The sequence below is a fragment of the Pocillopora verrucosa genome, chromosome 5 (genome assembly GCF_036669915.1).
Source record: "Pocillopora verrucosa isolate sample1 chromosome 5, ASM3666991v2, whole genome shotgun sequence".
In the NCBI taxonomy this organism is placed as follows: Eukaryota; Metazoa; Cnidaria; class Anthozoa; order Scleractinia; family Pocilloporidae; genus Pocillopora; species Pocillopora verrucosa.
The window spans coordinates 27,343,845-27,365,903 of record NC_089316.1 but is presented as its reverse complement, the minus strand read 5'-3'; the positions used below and the strand labels follow the sequence as shown (position 1 = coordinate 27,365,903).

Sequence of the window (22,059 nt, the reverse complement as noted above, 5' to 3'; positions counted from 1 at the left end):
TTTACTTCTTCCTCTTTTCCTTCCTTTCCTTTTCCTTTTAACTTCTTTTTCTTTTCCTTCTTCTGTTTTTACTTCTGATAAAGAAAGCAGTAAAGGGTCATGATCAAGTGCTTTATTGAGCTGATCCCGCTTAAACCCATCACTTTCGAGTGTTTTGTCCAATGAAGAAAGATCGAAAGCTTTCACCTCTTTCACTTTCCAATTCTCTGTGGACTTGCTTAAGATATAGAAGTCGGTTTTTTCCTTGTTTTCCCTCCTCGAGGTTGTTGTATAAGAAGGAACTTCGACAGATGTGCTGTCGAATGAATCGCAGTTGAAGTCCACTCCGGCTATGACACAGCACTCGCTAGACTTGTGTAATCTTGCTATGATTTCGCAAACTTTAGTGGCTATATTTCCTCCATGGTTTCTGATGTTGCGGTAAGATACAAAAATTATCTCACGCTTTGTAGATATGTGTCGCAGGTGAACAACGCAAATACCATTCTTTATCATCTGTCTTTCTGGCACTTTTCCCCTTCTCAGAAATTTTGTTTCATCTTCAGGGACCATCTCTGCCAGAACTGTATTTAGGTTCACAGGTGATGGGTCGACTTTCTCGAATGCGTTGTTTTTATAGATCACCCTTGTCTCTGTCTTGTCTTCAGCCTCCTCGTAGTTGTAATCTTTCTTAGGTATCCCGGCGTCTTCGAAGAATCCGTCGACGCTCTTTATGGTCTCTTGCAGTAGCATAACGTCCGGGTTGATTCTGCTAATCGCACTCTTTAAAATGTTTTTTCGGACATCTGCCATTCCTGCTCGGCCTGACCCGTTTATGTTCCAGCTGAGCACTTTTACAGTAGAACTCTTGTCTTTAACGCCACGAGCAAGTGGCATTCTGTTGCATTGATTGAAGCCTAATGCGATCACTGATACAAAACCAGGTCGCAACCTTCTGTCATCTAAGCTATGGTAATTTTTTCCCGTTTAGCTTCCTTCTTGTCTTAAATTTACATCACTCTTTGTTCTCCCTTTCGGTGATAAGGCGCGAATGGATTGGCTAGTTCTCTGCGTCGCCAGTTCACATGGTGTAAATGAATAAATAATCTACCAGTTGCATCATCAACAGCGTGGATTGCCATATCGATCGTTAATATATTTTTTAAAATCTTCCCGATGACTGGGTTACATTTGACATGCATTTCGTGTGCGTTGTACGATTTTGTGAATTTATGACCTCCGGTGTAAAATCTCCCAGCTCTTAGTAGTTTCCTAACAGCTAGTTGTAGTTTGATATGCCATAAAACTAGAGTAGCTCTTTTAGGAGGGTGGCATTGGGACCTATTGGAAACCGCAAAACCGTAGAAAAATCATCCAAAACCGAAAAACCGGAAAAAATTCGATCAAAACCGAAAACCGTATGCAAAACTGTCTGAAACCGATACATTTTCAAATCCTAGTTAATAAAACCCTGATCGATCCGATACAGTGGTGACAAGTGAAGCATACAGAGTAAACTACACTAATTTCATTACAGGATTTATGAATGCTATAGACTTGGCATTCGTATCTTCTAGTATCTGCTTAAATTAACAGCTGCTCTCTCGAGGACCTCGAGCGTGGTCTCTGCGAACTCAGCAGCTGGTAATGGAGCCTAGTTAATTAAGGAAATTCGCACAAAAGTCCTCTATAGGATCGCAATTTTGCAGTCGCAAAAAGCTTTAGCTCTGGAAAGTTTCATCAAAAATCCCTAATCTAACATTTCCATTTGCGAACTAAGACCTGAAAGTTTGGAGATTCTATTGGAATATTGGATCATTCAGTCACGTGTGGCCTGTAACTTGGTCACCAACTTCAAGGTGGCGTTGATAAAGAAACTCTGGCAATGTTCTGTGCTTAGCCGTACCCTACGTGTAGCTGTACCATCCTCTTCCCCCCCCCCCCCACCTTGGGGGAGGGGGAGGGTACAGCTACACTTAAGCTACCTAAGGATCCCTGCGATATTTCAATTGGTTTGTCGCGCATTCCTCTCAATAAAATTGGCGTTTAGCGGCTATTCGAGATCAGTGGAGGTGCGTAATTGCCGCTCAGATAGAAGAGAAACCGGAACCCAAATAGGTCAAATAGGAAAGACCGAAAACCGCATCGGATATCAAATCCGAAAACCCGTTAGTATTTTTCACAGTGATCTTTATTAATTTTAGATGATAGCGCCATGACATAATTTTGCTTGATGAGAGTCGCGGTTTAGGTTGCATGTGTGTGTGGTTCGAACTAAAGAAAAATACAACAGAAACTAACATTAACCTAACTAAAAATGAAGCGATTGCAGGGAAAACTGAATACGAGACCCACACCAATGATACATACAAAAGATAAACAACGTAAATGAAAAAGAAATAAAGACTTACTTTGGTCTAGCTCCTAACGATAGCAAATAACTTGTAGCGATTATCTAGCAGCGATGATTGTGTAATAATCATTAACTTACGAAATACTTATTGATAAAAATGAACCGGAACAAAAACGATAATAAGCGTATCGAAACTAACAGAGCTTAGATACCTAATAGTGAGTAGCAGACCACATGTAGAAACTAGAATGGTTGGTGAACAAAAGCCCGTTTCTCATTTGACTTCCAAATTGCAGAGTTTTCTACTTTACAGGAAAGCTGTATTTCGTTTTCGTCGCCTAAGGGAAAACTTGATTCGAGTAAGAAAGAAAGATGGTAATTTGTTACTAGACTTTGGACTTGAGAGCTAATCTGTTGAAACTCTTGCGGATATCGTTGATGTGATATATTTTCTTTGGTTTCAGGAAACCCTTTCACACAAGCCGTGAGGAATCAAGAACCACAGGACAGTGAATTAGAATCGCCTTCATCTCACAGTGACACAGGATTACCAAGAATAAGGAAAACAGTCAATAAAGAGCAGTGTTCACCCCGGAAAAGGAAAAATAATGACGATAGGTCCTATAAATCCAAAAGAATATTCCTTTGGGGACAATCATTGGAAAAATGAATTCCCGGATCCGTTTTATGATTATAAATTATTTTCAAGCTTTTAGGAAACTTTTCATTTACACGGCCGGACACTGTCCTCAAAGAACTCCTTATTTCTCTTTAAAATATATCAATTTTCCTTGAAAATTTTTCTACCTTTTTTAGAATCCTCAAGCGCTTCTTGAAAGTGAACAAATTTGAACGTTGTCCGTTTCGCCAACTCTGCACACGCAGTACGAAGAGATCCAAGCGTGACACTAAGAAAATTTTTTTCGAACTCTACCGGCACGGTCTTTGAATAACTTAACGTCTGGCAGTCAGATATTTTTTTCATATTTCTCTTTGAAAAATAATATTTTCTATTGGAAAATATTTTATTTTTATTTAGAATCCTCAAGCGCTTCTAGTAAGTGAAAAAATTCGAATATTGTCCTTTTCGCCGACCCTGTTCCAGAGTACATAGAGATCTAAGCGTGGCACTTAAAAACATTTTTCTTCGGATTCTACTGGACAAAATTCAAAGTACTATAAGGAAAGTATAAAACAACGAACGGCGAATGTATTTACCCTAAAACAATTGACTATATGTCCAGGATGGCTCTTGAGAAAGACGATTTTAGAAGGTCTTCAGTAATCTGGGAGTTTCGTGTTACGGGAAATTGGGTCGCGGCGCGCGTTGCATCAAGGGTGAAAATGGGCCTTTCAGTAGTGATCATTAATCCGAAGATCGCTTTTATATTCATTTCTTTCTCTGCAGTTCACATATATAATTTTCATATATTTACAGCCATACGCAAAAACATCTTTTGTTATGATTCTAAGGGTGTTTGCAAGAGGGAGCATAAATACCATGGTAACGCAACTGTGATTCTTGAGGAGAAAAAAGGGTTTTTTTTTGGCCACCATTTAAGAAATGTTTTACCATGTTCAACGAAATAGACAAACGCATGGCATTATCGATTAAGTAAATATTTGATGTTCTGAAAAAGGAAATGAAACTACTAATTACTTTAGACCGGAAGTAGTCAGTCACAACGTGGCGTCATTTATGAAACTCCACGTATTCGAATGTGCTACCACTGGCACCGTGTGATTGCGGCTTCACAAATAGTTGCCGGCGTCAGTGACATGGCAAGTTTGACTTACTTAGTCCTCAATACACTTGTTTCGTCGGTGTCACCTGTCGAGGGAATCGTAATTGTGATAGAAGATGTCCCTAGACTCTGAAGTTCGTAAGAGATCCGACATGATGGAAGAAACTGGCCCAGATCCAGATCCTGTTATAACATCGTCAGGAAGTACGATCAAAACCACAACCACAACTTGCAAGAACAATCGTAAATGGCTACTTTTGAACACACATTTGAACGCTGTTATTTATTCTTCCTGTTTCTGGGTTCAGATTGGAGTTTTACCGGTAAGTGAAAATATTTAAGAAAATTTTATACACGAGTTTATGTAGAATCTTGTGTTCGGTTGATTTGTTTTCAAATTGCATCTTAAGGAAAAAAAGATTAAGGCAATGATCGTTTGTCACGAAACAGTAGGAATGGCGGAATTAGATCAAGTTTATTCAATTTAGTTTGAATTCTTTCCTTTTTTCTTGGAAGAGCACGCTCTTTTATGTCTACAGGAAAAGAAATTTTTCCTTGCGGTTACCGTGGAGCTTTCAGCTAAAAGCGGGAATTAAAAGTTTTTAAATAATCTGCTGACATTCGACAATGAAGATGGAGAGTCAACATTTGCACCCACGAGTTATCCCAAAATTAATTTAAACCGAAGCCAGTATGGTTTTCTAGGTAATTGCACCTGCTAATGAAAACTTGAACGTCAGATACACTATTCAGCAGAGATACCAACTTGTGACACTTGTCATGTCAAGGGAAAGTAATGTTGAATTTTCCATTCTTTTCATCAAACCACCTCGTGAATTGTCCTTCTCAAGCCATTCAGAGTACTTGAAGATTTTGTCACATCGCTTGAAAAATTTGCCATCTTAAGGGGTCAGGCTTATTAATTCTTACTGAGGGGAGAGAGAGGGAGTTGGAAGATTTGGTTGCATCACAATGAAATTTACCTGATCCCCCTCTAAGGCCCTATAGTATTTTGCTGACCCCCCCCCCCTTTATTGACAGTCAATTTTCTACAGTCTCCAATTTATACTCTGTTAGCAATGACTGATACCCCCCCTCTGTTCCCTATGAAAAACATGTGATCCCCCCTAAAATCCTCCCCCCCTGTGCATGGGATAAATGATGACTAATCCCTAACTCTCTTTGTTCTGAAACAGTCATGTCAGTTTTTAGGAAAGGTTTGGTGACCTGTGTGAAGCATGACATAATTTGCCATGAGAGTTGGTATGTCTGTGCAGCATGAATTTTTTTTATTTCTATCAATTCTTCCATATTTCACTTTTTCATTCTATCAGTATTTATCCAAGAAGCTTGGAGCTGACCCAGTAGTCTTTGGCTACCTTCAGACCACGTTTGCTGTGGTGCAGTTGTGTGGTGGACCAATATTTGGAAGATTTGGAGATATTTTTGGAAGCAGAGCTGCCCTGGTTTTGTCTTTTATGGCAGCAGCCATGAGCTACATGATTCTTGGTTTGGCATCAACTGTAAGCATGCTGTTTCTGTCAAGACTCCCTTCCATTTTCATGCACGCAATGCAAGGTTAGTACAGCAGAGTTATCAGGTTGTTTATTATGGCATAGAGATTGGAGAAGTTTTCAATCCACTGTGCACAATTTTGTGACTATTATATTTGATGGGTTAAGTCTTTGATTCAGATATGGAGAATGTCTTCCTGTTTTCTTTACACTACTTTCTAGGTACTACATTTCTTATCCCTTTACAGCCTAACATCAGTATGCATATTCTCCATACTGTTCTCTATACATTCCCTAAGGTTCATACAGGGAGAATTTTTTAACAGTGAAGACCTTCTTTCGTCAGCGATGATTTTCTCCATTCTTATGACCTAAATGTTTCATTTGGGGGTGATATCTTAAGGAGAAATTAGTTACTAGTCACTCGTAGGGAAATGAATATTATACCTCTTGTTCTTAATGCCAAAGATTTTTTTTTTCAAAATGTGTTGGCCAATAAGATTGAATTTTTATTTCTCAGGATCACAAATGGTTGTCACAGATATCTCAGAGAAGGAAGGTGAGTGAGGGAAATAAAAAGAACAAATAAAACTCTTTGCAAAGGATTTTCCTGGGATAATTTCCATCCTTTTGCTGAACAATGTCATGGTCCATAGTTTGGCTTTGCTGTAATTGGCTTGGGTTGTGGCCCAAGGTATCATCATTTTGCTAGTTTTTTGTATCCACTGAGGAGAATCTGGCTACCTATGTACCACACCAGACTAACACTGATGTTGATAACTGTAATATCATAGTGCCAGGGCTGGGGAAAATAAAGCATGGAGAAAGCAGGGGAGGAGGGTTTGGAAATTCCATGTTTCATATCATATCAATCTGGGCACAGTTATTCAAAGGGTAGATACATGCTATCCAATGGGTAAATGGCTATCCCACAGATTAGTGTTAACAAAATGTACTGCGCTTTTCACTGGATAGAGATTTATCCAGTGGATAGCAATATCCGCCCTTCAAACAACTGGGGCCGACTGTGACTATGACTGATTTTTGCAAAACATTTATTTATTTATTTATGTTTTTGTTTGTTTTTTTTTTTTGGGGGGGGGGTGAGGGTATTGGTGGTGGGGAGGAGGAGGGGTGAAGAGAAATAGAGATAAACATAAGTTGCTTTTTGAGATCTATTCCAAATTCTCAGAACTAACGCTAGCATGATAATAATTGTTCAGCCAATCCTTTTTCTTTTTTTTTTTTTTTTTTGCAGGTCGGGCAGATGCACTTGGCAAACTGGGTGTGTCTTATGCCATCGGCATGGTGATAGGTCCTTTTGTTGGAGGTCTGATCACAAAGAAGTATGGAGAGCAGTCAGCGGCATTCTTTGCTGCAACATTTTCATTCATTAGCATAATTATCTCACTACTTTTCATCCCAAGAAATACGAAAGCATTATCACCACAGGAGAAATCTGCTGAAAAGCTTGAAGCAAGTGAGTCAATGAATTTGGTTCTTAGGCTTTCTTTAGGTTAAGGGTCAAGCCTAGCCAAGTGAGTTGTTTGATGATGTTCAGGTAGAGCAGTGGCCTTAATGTTTTTGACGCTGGACTCTGTTGAGAGGTCTGAGTTGCAGACCTTGCTGGGTCATTGTGTTATGTTTTTGGGTTAAAAACACTTCACTTTCACAGTTCCTCTCTCCACCTAGGAATATCAATGGGTGTGGCCAAATTGTCGGGGAAGCCTGATGAAATACAGGGGGGTAACTTTGGGTTGAACTAGCATCCCATCCAGGGGGGAGTAGCAATACTATGGAAACTGGAATAAGTTCTGCTTAGATGGGTCATTGGGCATGGTCTCCTCAGACTCCTAAGGCTGTACTTATGCCATGAAATGTGCATATTAAATTTCCACATGGGCATGCTCTCCCCAGACTCTTAAGGCTGTGCTGATGCCTCAAAATTTTTAAATCAAATCCCCACATTGGTTGTTCCTCTACTTCTCATAGCCATTAGTAAAACTTATATTTATAGACCAGGGTTCTGACACTAAGGTAGAATCAAAACTTCCTCCCATAAATGGGGCATATAAAATAGGTTTAAAAAGCTTTCTATTAACATCACTGCATAATTGCTGTGCTTTCTTTCAGATAACAAGGAACAACCTGCAAGTGTTTTTAGCATCAAGAAGATCCTAGAACTTTTGCATATACCAACTGTGTTATATTTAATTACCATCAAAATCATCACAGGAATCCCATTTGGAATTTTCCAGTCTATGTTCTCATTAGTGTCCATGGAATTTTTCAAGTTGGAGCCTCAGCAGAATGGCTTTGTCATGTCATATGTTGGGGTACTTTCAATAGTAAGTGATGAAAGATGTGTTTAATTCCTATGAGTGACCAAGACAGAATTTCTCCTAACAATATCAATACAATATCAAGCAGACAAGTGATGAGAATTCAAAATCTTCCATTAGGAGATTGTTAGTCGATCCAATACCAAATTCTTAGAACTGACATCATAAGAATTGTTTGGCAGACAGTAAGGAGAATCACTGAATGAGATCTTGGGAGTGAAAGGTTTAATTTTGAGCCATTTTCTTCATTAGCCATCCAATGAGAAAGTTTTGCAGGCCTTTGTGACTAAATTGCATGCAAGAGAAGATGCCCATGTATGCTTATTATTTCTCATTGTGGAAAACAAAGAGCCAATTTAAAGGTGTTTGCCTGTGCAAGCAAATGATTATGTCCAGGGGTTTGGAATGTTGTCTTCTGAGTGGAATGTATAGGTCTTGCTTGAAGAATTGTGATTAAAACATGTTTGGTAAGAGCTGGGGTGGAATCCTTTTTCATTGTAAGACAGCTGTGAACTAAGGGCACCATCTTTTAATGCTTATTACCCTAACATCAGTATGCAGATTCTCCATACTGTTCTCTGTACATTTCCTAAGATGCTGACAAGGAGAATTTGTTGAACAATAATATTGCGATCCCCTTTAGTTGGTGATCATTTTCTTCATTCTCATGACCTTAATATTTGATTCAGGGGTGATATTGTAAGGAGAAATTCCATGCTAGACACTCTTGGAGGTTAAAGGTGTGAGATGAAGACAGATTAAGAGAGGGAATCTTCCATCTGAGAAAATTTAGGTTATGAAGTATGAAGGGCCTCCTTTGATTACGGTTCCTCTCAGTTAGTTGTCTTTTCCCAATGATGGTGAATAATGATGAATATTTCATGTGTCTTTTCTTACAGGTTGCTCAAGGACTTATTGTGGGTGTCTTGTCAAGAAGATTTAGTGAGCCTTTTCTATTGAGAGGAGCCATTTGTGTGATAGCATCAGCATATGGGCTTTTGGTTAGTTCCAACTGATTCATACATAAAAAGGTCTAACTTTACTTTGACCATTTCCAGTGTCTTCTAATGTTTTCTTCAACGTAACATTAAGAATTTGGTTCTACAATAGCATGAAAATGTTTATTCAGTCACACAATTTATTGCTTTGGTGTTCTTGAAACTCTTTTTCATCATTTTCCATGACCCAAATGAATGCTTAGAAAAAAGGATAACTTCTTTCAATATGTTTGTTACATTCAAAACAGTCAGTTACCTTTGAGGAAAGGAATTTTGACCCCAAAAGAATAAAAATATTTTTTCAGCCTGAAACAAATTTTTGATCTAATTGAAGAGTAATATATTGGGTGTAGACTTTCTCCTGTTTAACTGAGTATTTTTGTTGCTATTGTGCATCATTATCTGTAATTGATGTTACATTTCATTACTGATGCCGCCTTTGTGTAGTGGGGTTTCTTACAGACTAGCCTTAGAGTGGCTCACAAATTAATGCAAATTTTGATCATTTCTTATCCAATCATTTCCTTTTAGTACATGGTGACAGACATTTACCAGTTTTGCATTGTAATCATCCCAATGGTAGTTGGTGGGACAACACTGAATGTCATCACAACGTCAGCCATGACAAAAAGTGTGACAGTCACTAAAACAGGTGCTGTATTAGGTCTCTCCATGGCAACCAACTCCCTTATACGAACTGTCTCCCCAACCATGGGAAGTATCATGTACAAGAACTATGGTTGGCCCTCAATTGGTCTCTTGGGACTTGTGGTGAACGCTGCAGTTGCCTTGTTTTTATTTTACCATGGAAAAGATTCATTTTAGTCACAAAGCTTTGGATACACTCAGTTGTTGGTAGACCTTGAGTTGAGGTATTTTCATGTATGCCAACATTTTTACTGCAACACTGATGTGTCGTATCATAATTTAGCTCTTGAGAGTACAAGACAAAATCTGCCAGAGTTTTCTATGAAAATTGAAGATGTCAAAAAAGTTTTCTGTGGTGAATTTAGATCAGTCCATGATCATGACTTGCTTTGAAACCAGTTTCCCATTTTTCTGTACTTGGTAGATGACCCTTGTGTTTTGCTCACCTTTAAACTACAATACGCAAATAACTCTTCACACTTATGTCTGTGGCTGCTAGAGTTTGAGGCATACATGCCTACATTTTAATGTGCTCCAGGGAGAATAAGATATTTACAAATTATTCCTCTTGTTCACATATAGTTTTATCAGTCAATAATTACTTCATTACTTACAAAATATATTAGCTATCACCAGTAGAACCTCAACATAGATTCCCTTATCATCCTTGTGCGGTATTCTACCAGCCACACTGGTTCAATATGGGATCTATATTATTCCTTTTTTTATTGACATCATGTGAACATTATTAAACTATGTAAGGCTACATGAAATTTCATTGGCACCATAGGAACACTAACATTACTTTCCACTGTCACAGATGTTATGAATTGATGAAACTCAGCAGTGCAGACAAAAATAGATTAACCATTGAAGAGGTTAAGTTCTTGTGTCTGGGCATCCCATTAAATTAATTTGACTTTTCATTCATAGGGAATGACCATTTGAAAATAAATTTTCAGAAATTTTCTGCAGATGAATACCAAATGAAATTGAATTAATTCTAAACATCCAAAAAAAAAAAAGGGGAATTGTGTCAGTTTAAGCTGTATATTAGTAGCAATACGTATCTGTTAAAATGTTTCCTTTGATCAAGACTAAATTATTAAAAATAAGTTCCTAGTTGCTAAATGTTAAAATTCTACTTCTACTTTAAAAATGATTGAGTTGTAAAGTTCACCAGTTTGATGTTGTTGTTGTTGTTTTTTAACCCCTTCTAGCTGTTATACCTTTCCTTGTAAATTAGTTATGAGAATTTGGTGTTAGATAAGGATAACAAATTCTACCTGATAAGTTTGAGAATTCTCATTAACTGTTTGCTGGATAATGTAAGGATATTATAGGGAGAAGTTTCATGTTGATCACTTCATGGAGTTAAAGGGTTGAACAGAACAATTCTGACCCAAACAGGACTAAAAGTATTGCTCTCTTTGTGTAGTGGTCTCTTCAAAAATTCTTGTCATGCCTTCTAATGACCTTGTGTGACAGAAATGTTCTCTTCATGTCAAATATAAGGAGTATGATAGTTCATGCCATTATATTCTCAATGGTAATAACAAAAAAATAAGAAAAAAAATGATAAAAATACTTCTGCTTCCATTGCCTTTCTTCTAATGATGTGACAGATCAGTGTCAGTATCTGAGCAACTGCACACACCCACCCCTCCCTCAACCCAACAACAGTCAACTGATAACAACTAAGGGTTAATTTTGGGTTAGGAGAGGGGTAGGTGGGCAGTTGCTCAGATACTGATTACTGTAATTGTAATCACATCAATAGTATTTTCCATGATTGGTGAGTTTGTATCTGCAATCTTATTATCTTATTGCAATCTTATTCAGAGGCACGTCCAGATACAGAATTGAATTTGGAATGTAGGAATGACCAAGAACTGAACGTTAGCTCTTGGCCTTCTTGGATGCTTTTTTCAGTTTCTTGTAGCACGAGTGACACACGCGGACGGGAGCATGGATCCCAAGACGGCTGATCTCTGACTCGTAACTACTGCATCTGAAAAACCAAGGGACAGGAAATATTCTTAAGTAGTAAACTAAGTAAATGAAATCGATGGAAGCAAACCAGTCGATAAAGATTAGCTCTTATTGTCTTATTGTCCACGTGTCTGTTTAGTAGAAACATCAGTGACACAATTCGCTGCGCCTCATGCAATTCTTTTTTTGTGCCTGCCACATCTCGATGTCATCTGTGATCTATTACTGAACAGACGCACGACAACATAGAATTTATTAGTGAAACTGTTTTTTTTTATAATATCTCTCAGTTAAATTCAAAGTTTGTTGATATTGAAATCTTCCCCCTTTTATTTGAACCAAGAGATGCACCAATCCTTTAACTCCCAAGATCTGATAGTCAATTCTCCCCTCCAGCTACTGAACAGTTCCTTTTAAATTAGTTTCAAGAATTTGGTGCTAGATCAAGACAACAACTTCCACTTTCTCATTACCTGTTTCTTGGATAATGTAGGGATATTGCTGGGAGAAGTTCGATATTAGTCACCTCTGGGAGTTAAAGGGTCAAATATCTTACTCACCTTGTTTTTTCGGTCTGCGCAGTAAGTTAAGGAACCTCGTTAGTCAATAACTTACAGTACAGACCTCGAACTCAGCTAGTAAGAGGTATCTTGTAACCGCATGCAAATCACAATTTCTCCCGACGAACACCACAAACGTCTTTAGCATTAGACAACTCTTGGGAAAGCCAAACCCCAAAGATTATGAATTACCTTGCACAGAAAACCTTCCCACAATCCCTGCAGTGATGGCGCCTCTCAATGAACTTGAATCTAATTCCACAACCTGCGCAAATGTCAGCAAATTCGTCCTTCACCCAATGGTCAGCCATACGACCTGCAGGAATACATAGAAGATATCAACGGATAGTCTATACTATAATAGTAATTCTAAAAATCCCATGGATCTTTGTGTGTAAGATACGTGATAATGTTATGTGTGTGTATTTATCAGCATGATCGGTCCATACCTGCGGCGTCAGTCACAGACCAACTGTAGATCCGTCCGCGGAAATCTCCAACAAATAACTTGCGATGATCCCTTTAAAAAAATGGAAAACGATCGGTATTTAATCAGAGAGAAGGGTGGCTGAATCCTTTACATGATCATTGACAACAACAAGAGCCGAAAAAATATGTGGCTGTGTTAAAAGATGTTTTAAAAATGCGTCAGTCGCTCCGTTCGTAGTCCGTCGGTTCGTTCGTTCGTTCATTCGTAGGTCGTTCGTTCGGTCGTTCTTTCGCTCGCTTGCTCGTTTCTTCGTTTGTTTATTAGATGGTCGGTACGTTTCTCCGCTTTTCCTTCGTTCGTTCGCTTGTTCGTTGTTCATTGTTGATCGTTCTTTATTCACCGTTCGTCATTTATCGTTCGTCTTTTGCCGTTCGTTCATTCGTTCGTTCTTCGATCAATCGAAAAGTCAGACGTTCCTGTCTTCGTTCAGTCGGTCGATCGTTCGTTCGGCCGGCTGTTCGGTCGGTCGGTCGTTCTCTCTGTCGATCGATTGGTCAGTTCACAGAAATCACAAAACTCACTTCGACACAAGTAAAGATGTAATGGCCGCTGGAGCTGAATTATCTTCTCTGGCAAACGCTGTGTGCATTGTCAGCTTATGTCTGAGCACCAGGCGTCTTCTCCACACTTTAAATGGTACGAAACAGAAAAAAAAACCATTCAGCAATTTGTTTGAATCCGAGAGTAACAGCTGATTCTGTCGGGTGATCGTCATAACTATTGTCAGCAAATGACGTTTCGACAACCTGGGTGCCGGGAGGTTATCAACAAAGTCAGGTATCAAAGGTTTAGTTGAATGCGATGGAGCCATCCGCTCGACTCATGGGCTCGAAACGTCAGTCACATCAACATATATGATTATAAAATACTCTCCAGCTTCTTAAGACAGAAGCTAAACTCAAAATTGTTTCTAATATTCAAAGAAATGATAGAGAAATTTTTAGCTGAGAGTTGAAGTGGTTGCTTTGGTTTTGATTTTCTACGCTCTGTGATTGGCCCAGAAAACTAGCGCCACTTTTCTCAACCAATCAGATGCAAACCTAAATCTAATCACAACTTGGTCGCCCACGTTTTTCCGCGCTTAAAGCAGTTTCCGTTTTTCATTCTGAGCTCTCATTGGCTGCTTGTGATTTTCCCTTGGTTCTGATTGGCTGATGTAGTTACTTTGGTTTTGTGACCCTGAACCGGGATGCGCTCTATACATACCTGGTTTAGGCAAGTCTTTACTCTCGCAGTTTCTCTTATGGGTAATTATGACGTACTCCTCTTCTATACTTTCATCACGCAGGTTAGGTGTCATATGACGTCTTCTCTCCACTACTTCAGTCAACTCAACGTCCTCTGCTGCCGTAGGCCTCACGTGATCGCTGAGTTTTTCCTCCAAAGTCTCTTTTGCCAATTCAGGTCGAAGGTCTGCTTGTTCAGAGGTAACAACTGACTGGTTGGGCTGCGGGATCTGATCGGCCGACGCGTTTTCGCGCTTTAGAGAGGAGTCTAGATCCGAACACGATTCCGTTACTAATTCCTCAGTCCCAGTCTCCTGTGGTGCGTCCTCTGCATCTTTACCTTTTAGTTCCGAGTTCTTTGACGGAGTTTCGTCAGTTTTCGGAGATACTGATTTCATACTTCGGCGGGTTTTCGCCGCCTCGTCGTAGAATTCGATCCCCCACATCTGCAAAGACAACACTAGTAAATATTTAAGCCAAAAAAAATCTGTCATTGAAAAAAAAAGTTCAGCAAGAAGTTTATAAAAAACATGAACAGAAGGAAAAATAAAATTATGCTTACCCGTACGACACCGTCTATAGAGCCCGTGAGAATAACATTTTCCTCATCCCATTCAGAAAGCTGTAAAATAAACATAATATTAGAATGTCACATTTGAAAAGAAAAAACTGGATTGAATCGCAGATGTCAGGTAGAAAAAGCGTGAAGTCGATTTAAAAATACCAGCTGAAGTTTGAAATTTCATGATAAGTTCGCCGTAAAAGAGTCAGCTTGCATGCTTGTTAGTGACATGAAACGACAGTGAAATATCACATAGTTAGTTCATTTTTTTAAAATTCTAGTCACCTTTCCGCTTTAAAATGTATTGATATAGTGAGGAGAAATTACTAAATGGTCACCCCTCACTCCAAGGAGTAAGTGGGTCATTAGGAGTTCACCACTGCTCCTGAATAGTGGAGAAAAATCGAGTTGCGAGGCGCATGAGCAGAGCTTCGTCGTATCGAACCAGGGAAAGTTGTAGAGGTACAATTCTCAAGTCCCACAAATAACGTAAATAAAAGAAAAATGAAATAGTCTGGGAGAGCTTAAGAGTTGTTGCACGTTGTCTGTTGCACGTTGTCTGTTGCACGTTGTCTGTTGCACGTTGTCTGTTGCACGTTGTCTGTTGCACGTTGTCTGTTGCACGTTGTCTGTTGCACGTTGTCTGTTGCACGTTGTCTGTTGCACGTTGTCTGTTGCACGTTGTCTGACGCACCTCGGACATGGCACAGCATTGTATATGGTTGGTGTTCTGTAATGAAGTGTTCTCTTTTACAATCAGCTGCCCATTGACAGACCAAACGTAGAGATATGTTCCGGCGCAAGTCGCGATATCTCCCTGGAAGTAAAAAAGGAAAATAAAACAGAGGCTGTCAATGTGTAGGTTGCTAAACGGAAGTTGCGTGACATGACACTTGTAACGCATTCACGGTTAGGGTAAAATTGAAATAAAAGACGCGATGAGTAGAATGATAGGTTTTAGGAGAGAGTGTACTAAGTTTGCGACGTGGTGAATGTTGATGATAAACAATAAAAACAAGGATTTGACGATTGAGAGAAGAGTGCATCCCACAAGCTCGGTACATTGGATTTCAAATGTCGGGTTTTCTTTGCGTCGAATGTTATCTGAGCGACTACACACCTACCCCTCCCTCAACCCAACAACAATCAACTGATAACAAGTTAGGGTTAATGTTGGGTTAGGGGAGGGGTAGGTAAGCATTTCTCAGATACAGAAATTGATCCAAATAACAGAGAGTTGTTTGCTTACCGTTAGATCATTGATAGCTATGGCAGTGATTGGTGCCATGTGTTGAGACAACTGTCGGACGTAAGTCAATTTGCTCAAGTCCCAAACAATACATGTCTGATCCTGCAAAGGAGTAAGTTAAAATCTCATGAAATAAATGATACTAAAATTTACCTCGCCCTTAATACGTGGCTTCGTATCTCAGTTGCTAGTATCTGAGAGGAACGCTTTAGAATTACGTCGAAGCCTGAATTTTAAAGACTTTTCTACTGAAATGTCTTTAATAACTGTGTTATTGATAAATTGATAAGATCGTTCCTATAATTGTAGAGGATATAGATAAATCACTGTCGGTGAACAAAACAAGCTCGTTCCATAAGCCAAGTACACCAGGAGGGTTTAACATTTACACCTTGACATCAGTATGCATGTTCTCCATACTGTTCTTCATACGTTTCCTTGGGTGCTGACAAGGAGAATTTGTTTATCGATAAAGAGCTTCTTTAGTCGGTGATCATTTCTTTTATCTTTAATCTGTAATTCAGGTGTGATATTGTAAGGAAAAATTAGATGCTAGACACTCTTTGGGGCAAGAGGTTAATACAAGGAAATCATTAGGTTTATTGCAGCAGGTTTTACGTAAATGTATTCGTTACTTGTACAAATACGAATCCCTTTCATTCCGGCGACCAGACCTTACCAACAAAGCAAACTCTTACCTCAGAACCGCTGATAATAAGATTGTAGGCTGTAGATACTGCTAGGCACGTGACAGACGCGTGGTGCCCGTATAACACCTGTCAATCAAAATTGTACAACCATTAGACTTAGTAACTTAAATAGCGTTTTGGGAACGACAATGAAAGCCACTCAAGGGTAGAGTGAGGAAGGGTGCGGCTAGGGGAGGTGCCCAGAAGCAAGTAGGCGTTGAAGAGGGGGGGGGGGGGAAGGTACGTCAAGATTCTACTGAAACGCTGACAAAGTGCTGTTCCTTTGAAAAATCCCCTTGGTGTGGAGAATATTTGACTCACCTCGTGTAAAATAATCTGCGGTCTTCTCTCCCTTCCTTTCATCATGTCCCACACACAAACAAGCTGCATCATAACAACAGAGAAACTTGTAAGTTATTTTACTAGATACGAAAAATTCAATGGAGGCAAGCACGTGAAATGAAATGTCGCATTAACAAGTCTCGAGATCAAGATCAATTAGCACAATCACAGTCAATATACTGAGTCCTTTATACAATTCACCATTTCGACCTCCTTCCTCTTTTTTATACCCTGAGCTAAAGCGTAGTTTCTGCGCGTCATGCAAACGACTTGACTTGTCATACTAACCGTGCTTGTTCCTCCAGTGATAAGAGTGTGGGAGTCTGGGCACGACGCGCATAGAACTTGCCCTATGTGAAAGTTCTCGTAGACGGCTAAGATCTGGAAGAGATCATCGAAAAAAAAGATGAATGATTGATTAACATATCAACATATGAACGTAGTCCAAATCGCCATTGTCTCTATAGGTCAATGGAGAAGGGGAGGGGGGGGGGGGGGGGAGCGTCGGAGAACAAGATTAGAACTGACTGAGAATCAGAGCCAAAGGGGGAACTCTAAATTTTTTCCGTCCGACAATCGACACTTTATCGTAGACGTATTCATGAAAACTGAATACAAAAGTCCGTGAGCGAGTACGGTAATTACCCTCTCTGTTTCATAGAACCCAGTACGCATGCTCGAGTCACCAAACCCCCAGGCGATGTAGCGGTTGTTATGAGGCGGAACCAACACCTAAAAGAAAAGAACAAAAACATATGAGTAATTGTCTTGAATGGAATAATGGAATGGAATCTTCACTTCCAAATTGCCACAATCTCTAAAAATTCTCTTTTCCTTACTTTGTTTTTCTCCACAGCCAGAAGCCCCCGGTTGTCAGTTTGAATCATCTGTCCCACAGGACCTTTCAGCTCTGACAGAAAAAAACAAAAGTTTCCTGCAGTTTCCTGTGTTTGCTAACCTGGAATCGCTCACGACGCTTTTGAAATTGCCAATCCTAGTAGTACATGAAATGAGTGTTGCTTGCTGTCTAGCTTGACGCTAGAGAGAAAACAGTGTTGCTTTCTCTCTAGCGTGACGCTGGAGAGAAAGCAGTCACAGCTTTTCGCCGTCAGCTCACCAGTTTGAGCGGCAAGTGCATCTGTAGGGCCTTGGGAAAGCTACACAGCTTAACATTCTAATGTCTTTTTCTATCATGAAGGCGTTAACGTCTCTTAACACTGGAAAATTCTTGAAGAAAATTTGAACGCGTGGTGACTTACCTTTGACAGGCTGAGCTGAAGGCACTAAGTTAGGCAGATTGTGAAAAAACAGTCGATCGACATTGACCAACGCACCGGTCTGGGAGTCAGACTCCACGCTACGAAACACTCTCTTGGGAGGGTGGGGACGTTTGAAGAGCTGGGAAAATAATAATGATCGATTAATTAATTTAATTAACAAACGAATGAATGAGTGACTGACTGACTGACTGACTAACTGAATGAGTGAACAAGAGGACGAATGAACAAAACGACCAAAAATGTATTGTATTAATTATGCACTTAATTCAGGGTCTTACAGAAAGATTGCGGAGACCTTGTTACCAATAACCATAAGAAAGGGTTCCGGCAAAGTGCGAGAGGAACATGACAGAAAATTCTTGGTGGGAGGGGGGGGGGGGAAGGGGTGTGGAACTTTTGAAGACTATCAAGCCATCCGACCCTTAAAATGACTTGATCAAGAAACGTTCCAGTTAACCAAGGACTTGATGATACACATAATATTTCACCTGAAGAGGCCACAAACTTTTACCTGTTTTGGAGTTTGTCCAAAGTTGTCGATCATACTAATGATTGATTTTCTTTTGATTGGATCATCAATGCGATGGAAATCTGAACGTAATTAAGGACAAAAAAGCGCATAAAACCAGTAAAAACGATTCAGACATCAATTTCATGATACATAAGAACACGTTAAGAGATTAAAACTTAAACGAAAGTGAAGTCAGTGTAAAGGATATCAACATTGCTCTCATAATAATAGAAGTAGAACACATTGTTGGCTTCAACAGCGGCAGGACCCTGCTGTTTGTATCCAAAGATCAAATCAATCCACTCGTGGAGATGAGCACTGACGTAATCACACTCTAGAGCCTGGAAACGAAACATATAGCATGTGAGCCACGTTACATCTTCACAGCGGACAAACGCGCGCTAAATTCCCGCCAAAGCTTTTATCATTGACGGACGCGTTTGCAACTCCCGCCAAAACCTGCAGCAGCGACAAATGTGTGTTGAATTCCCGCCAAAAATGCCACCACTTAGTAGCGCACGGAAAATTACTGTAAACACTAACAACATGGTCAGACATGTTAAATTCCCGCTGAAACTGTTATCACTGACAAACGCGCGTGAAACCTCCGCCACAACCTGCATCACCGTCAAACGCGTGTTGAATTCCCACCAAAACTAACACTGCAGAGTAGTGCTCTTAAAATTCTCCGTCAAACATAACACTACGGACAAACATGTGTTTAACTCCCGCCTAAACTGCCAACGCAGACAACAAAACCGAGAGCGTCCTGGCGTTTCATTTGGTCACCTAGGACAAGTTTACCACTTGATCATACCTTTCTATGAAGCCGGATAAATTCCCGCGGATCACCCTTAGCCCATGTTGGCAGACAAACATCACCTAGGACTTCGCCGTTTTGCTTGGTTCCCAGTTCGAACTTGTTGTGGTTTGTGAGGAATTCCGGGAGATAGAAGAACTCAGGAATCAGCTCCTTGACGTCCGCCATGTTGGTTTGCGCTGCGGAGATCCATGCGTCTCTGATCGAGTGAAACAAACGGTCAGGAAGGTCAAAATTTCCCTGGAAAGATGAAGAAAAATAAAGATTAGAAATATTGAACAGAAAAATAAAATATCACCTAGTGATTTGAAACAGGTGAAAAAGAAACGGCTTTTAGTCGAGTGTCGCTCATTTCCTTGAAGTACTTTGGTTTAAACACTTTGATAAAGCTGAGGAATTTGCTTAAGGTCTGATTGGCCCACTGTGTTGTTTAAGTTCCATCTGATTGGCTGTTGTTTTTGCACTGGTGCCGTCCTTACCAATAAAAAGAATCTACATAAATGTATATAAAATAGATTAAAAATACAAACCGCATGATCTATTATCATAGAAAGCTTATGAGGATGGTTGTTATCACTGTCAAATTACTGGTTTGGCACAAAGGCTAAGTAAAGACCATTACCTGAACTCTGAGAAAATGCTGTGTAAACGGCTCAAGTCTGATAAGGTAGGACGCCACTATCATAGTCGACGAGTAGTGTGTCCCATAATGATACGGCGGAATCTCACCTATAAAAACACAATCAGCAGGATTATTGCTGGTATGCTTGAAATGTGTTAAGGCAACATGGCTATATTCAAAACGTAGGCTGTACGTCACAAGAAACTGTACGAGCTGAGAGGACTAGCTATTGGTCGAAAGTACTTTCCTGTGTATTCAGGCAGCTCATACCTTTGGCGGATTAAGTGAAAACAGTTGGGACTACAAATACGCATTCGCTCGCGGTTATTATTTATTGTGAGAAAATAAGACGTGTATTCTCAACTAACATCCAAACAGAAAAGTGGCCTTCACTACGTGCGTAAAACTGGAAACGAGGGGAGGGGAGATCTAATTTAAGATCTAATTTGAGCATGAGACTACATCTTTAGAATCTGGAGATAGTACTTCGCGAGTTTCCTCCCTTTGAATACTGGCATTTAAGCTTAGGCACAAAACAAGCCAAAATTGTTGCAAGATGTATTTACCCGTAGGATCTTCCCACTCTCTGTACTTCTTCTGGAACTGCATCAGTCTATCCTTAGACTGGGCTCCCATTGGCTTGGAGAAGACGCGGAAAGTCTTAGGGTTGTTAAGATCCAGCTCCTGTAGGAATACAGAATAAATAAAGAATTCCAATCTAAGTTTAGTGATCAGGCAAAAACAACATAGGGCAAAATACATACAACTGTAGAATTCACACTCAAGGATAGATCATACTGCTAGACATCTCTTAGGTTTCTTGGGACATAAGATATGTGTGTGGCGAGCGAGGAAACGCATTGGAAGAAATCTTGTGATGGGAAATTGCTGTTTATTTTTTTTCCAAATACCATTGCACAACAGGGAAACGTCTCTGGAAGGGGCTTCATAAACACAGAGGATAGCCAAATGGAACAAATTAAACCACGAAAGAAAACTTCGTGTGGTTATTTTTTAATCTATTTAGCGAATGAAATTTACCGATAAGCCTCGACTTAACCCAATTTTTTGACTCGCGTTCAAACATGGGAAGTGGAAATGTAGCTCCCAGTTCCTAACGCGTCCTTGTTTGACAGATGAAAAGGAGCAACAGCTTAAATTCAACACCAGATCCTTGCGGATATTCAAACTACAAAGTGTCTGTCTTTACCTCTGAGTCGTAATCAGCAACCACCCAAGGGAAGACGGGATATTGCATCAGATCATTATACGAGCGGCCGGCCAAGGTATTGAGGTGCATCAGGTACTGGAAGTTGGTTATTTCACCACGCTGATAACAAAGACATAAACAAGAACAATTTTTAATTGATAAAAGAAATTTCTTCTTGGAGCTATTACAATTATAGAAGGGAGCCAAATGGCGCATAATGCCAAAGTGACAGAGGGCATTTCTCTCCTCTTCCCTACGTGGGACGCTGGTTTATCACAAGTTACTCCCCACCCCTCACCCCCAGCATTTCGTCAGGTTTCCCTAGCAGTTCGCTGGTACAATTTTACGCTCCTGGGTGGGGAGAGAGAGGCACTAGGAGAATCTTAGCTTTGATCCAGATAAACAACACAATGACACGGCCGGGTCTCGAACTCAGACCTATCGACTCAACGCGCTGACCATTGGGTCACCACGCTCTTTCCACATCCTTTCCTTAACAAGCTAATTTACTTCCTTAAAATATTTCTTTAAGACTAGGGGCAATAGCTCAGCTCGTCGCATGACTCAGAAGTAATCAACGAAAAAAAAAATCACTCGACGCTTTTTTCGCGGTTACTCCTAAATTGCACGACGAACTGGGCAGGGAAAGACTGCTGGCGCTTACCTCCCATCTCTGAGTGACGGATCTTTCACCCATTAATGTGTGAATGAGACCCAGCCTGTTGGAAAAGAGAAGTAAAACAGGGTCAGCATGATTCTTATGTCAGTTTCTCTCTACTGTCCTTACTGGCACGCAAGTAACCAACTAAGGAGAGTTTCAAATTTGAACTCACCCGGCCTCTACATCTGTGTCTCTTTTCATACCCACAACCGACTCCTCGGCGTTCTCACGGAGAGTCGATGCTTTGGCCACGAGTCTGGATACAA

General features: G+C 40.0%; 2 protein-coding genes across 4 annotated transcripts in view; one reads left to right on the top strand and one right to left on the bottom strand.

Annotated features, from left to right (window-relative positions):
- Positions 1-4,093: 4,093 nt before the first annotated feature.
- LOC131777515 (solute carrier family 22 member 18) lies at positions 4,094-11,166 on the top strand. The gene is made up of 7 exons (XM_059093826.2): positions 4,094-4,400; positions 5,412-5,655; positions 6,112-6,150; positions 6,850-7,071; positions 7,725-7,939; positions 8,833-8,934; positions 9,463-11,166. Exons 1-7 carry the CDS (start codon positions 4,194-4,196, stop codon positions 9,754-9,756), a joined length of 1,323 nt encoding a protein of 440 aa, XP_058949809.2. The 5' UTR covers positions 4,094-4,193; the 3' UTR covers positions 9,757-11,166.
- Positions 11,167-11,298: 132 nt separating this feature from the next.
- LOC131777514 (WD repeat and FYVE domain-containing protein 3) overlaps positions 11,299-22,059 on the bottom strand; it is a 58,160-nt gene continuing 47,399 nt past the window's right edge. For all 3 annotated transcript variants that reach the window (XM_066167059.1, XM_066167061.1, XM_066167060.1), the window contains exons 44-65: positions 21,966-22,049; positions 21,797-21,851; positions 21,133-21,252; positions 20,489-20,606; positions 19,923-20,029; positions 19,298-19,540; positions 18,690-18,821; positions 18,481-18,561; positions 17,949-18,087; positions 17,529-17,599; positions 17,335-17,421; positions 16,978-17,070; positions 16,669-16,731; positions 16,357-16,434; positions 15,659-15,760; positions 15,104-15,226; positions 14,410-14,469; positions 13,828-14,293; positions 13,143-13,248; positions 12,581-12,651; positions 12,324-12,447; positions 11,299-11,590 (exon numbers count right to left, since the gene is read on the bottom strand). In XM_066167059.1, the coding sequence (XP_066023156.1) occupies positions 11,479-11,590; positions 12,324-12,447; positions 12,581-12,651; positions 13,143-13,248; positions 13,828-14,293; positions 14,410-14,469; positions 15,104-15,226; positions 15,659-15,760; positions 16,357-16,434; positions 16,669-16,731; positions 16,978-17,070; positions 17,335-17,421; positions 17,529-17,599; positions 17,949-18,087; positions 18,481-18,561; positions 18,690-18,821; positions 19,298-19,540; positions 19,923-20,029; positions 20,489-20,606; positions 21,133-21,252; positions 21,797-21,851; positions 21,966-22,049 (2,635 nt within the window). In that variant the 3' untranslated portion in view covers positions 11,299-11,478. The remainder of the gene's footprint in view (positions 11,591-12,323; positions 12,448-12,580; positions 12,652-13,142; positions 13,249-13,827; positions 14,294-14,409; positions 14,470-15,103; positions 15,227-15,658; positions 15,761-16,356; positions 16,435-16,668; positions 16,732-16,977; positions 17,071-17,334; positions 17,422-17,528; positions 17,600-17,948; positions 18,088-18,480; positions 18,562-18,689; positions 18,822-19,297; positions 19,541-19,922; positions 20,030-20,488; positions 20,607-21,132; positions 21,253-21,796; positions 21,852-21,965; positions 22,050-22,059) is intronic.

Bases quoted from the DNA above. Each gene is read 5' to 3' on its own strand.
- LOC131777515 (XM_059093826.2), top strand. From the start codon at position 4,194: ATGTCCCTAGACTCTGAAGTTCGTAAGAGATCCGACATGATGGAAGAA. The intron at 6,151-6,849 runs GTGAGTGAGGGA...TTTTTTTTGCAG, and splicing joins AGATATCTCAGAGAAGGAAG to GTCGGGCAGATGCACTTGGC. The intron at 7,072-7,724 runs GTGAGTCAATGA...GCTTTCTTTCAG, and splicing joins TGCTGAAAAGCTTGAAGCAA to ATAACAAGGAACAACCTGCA.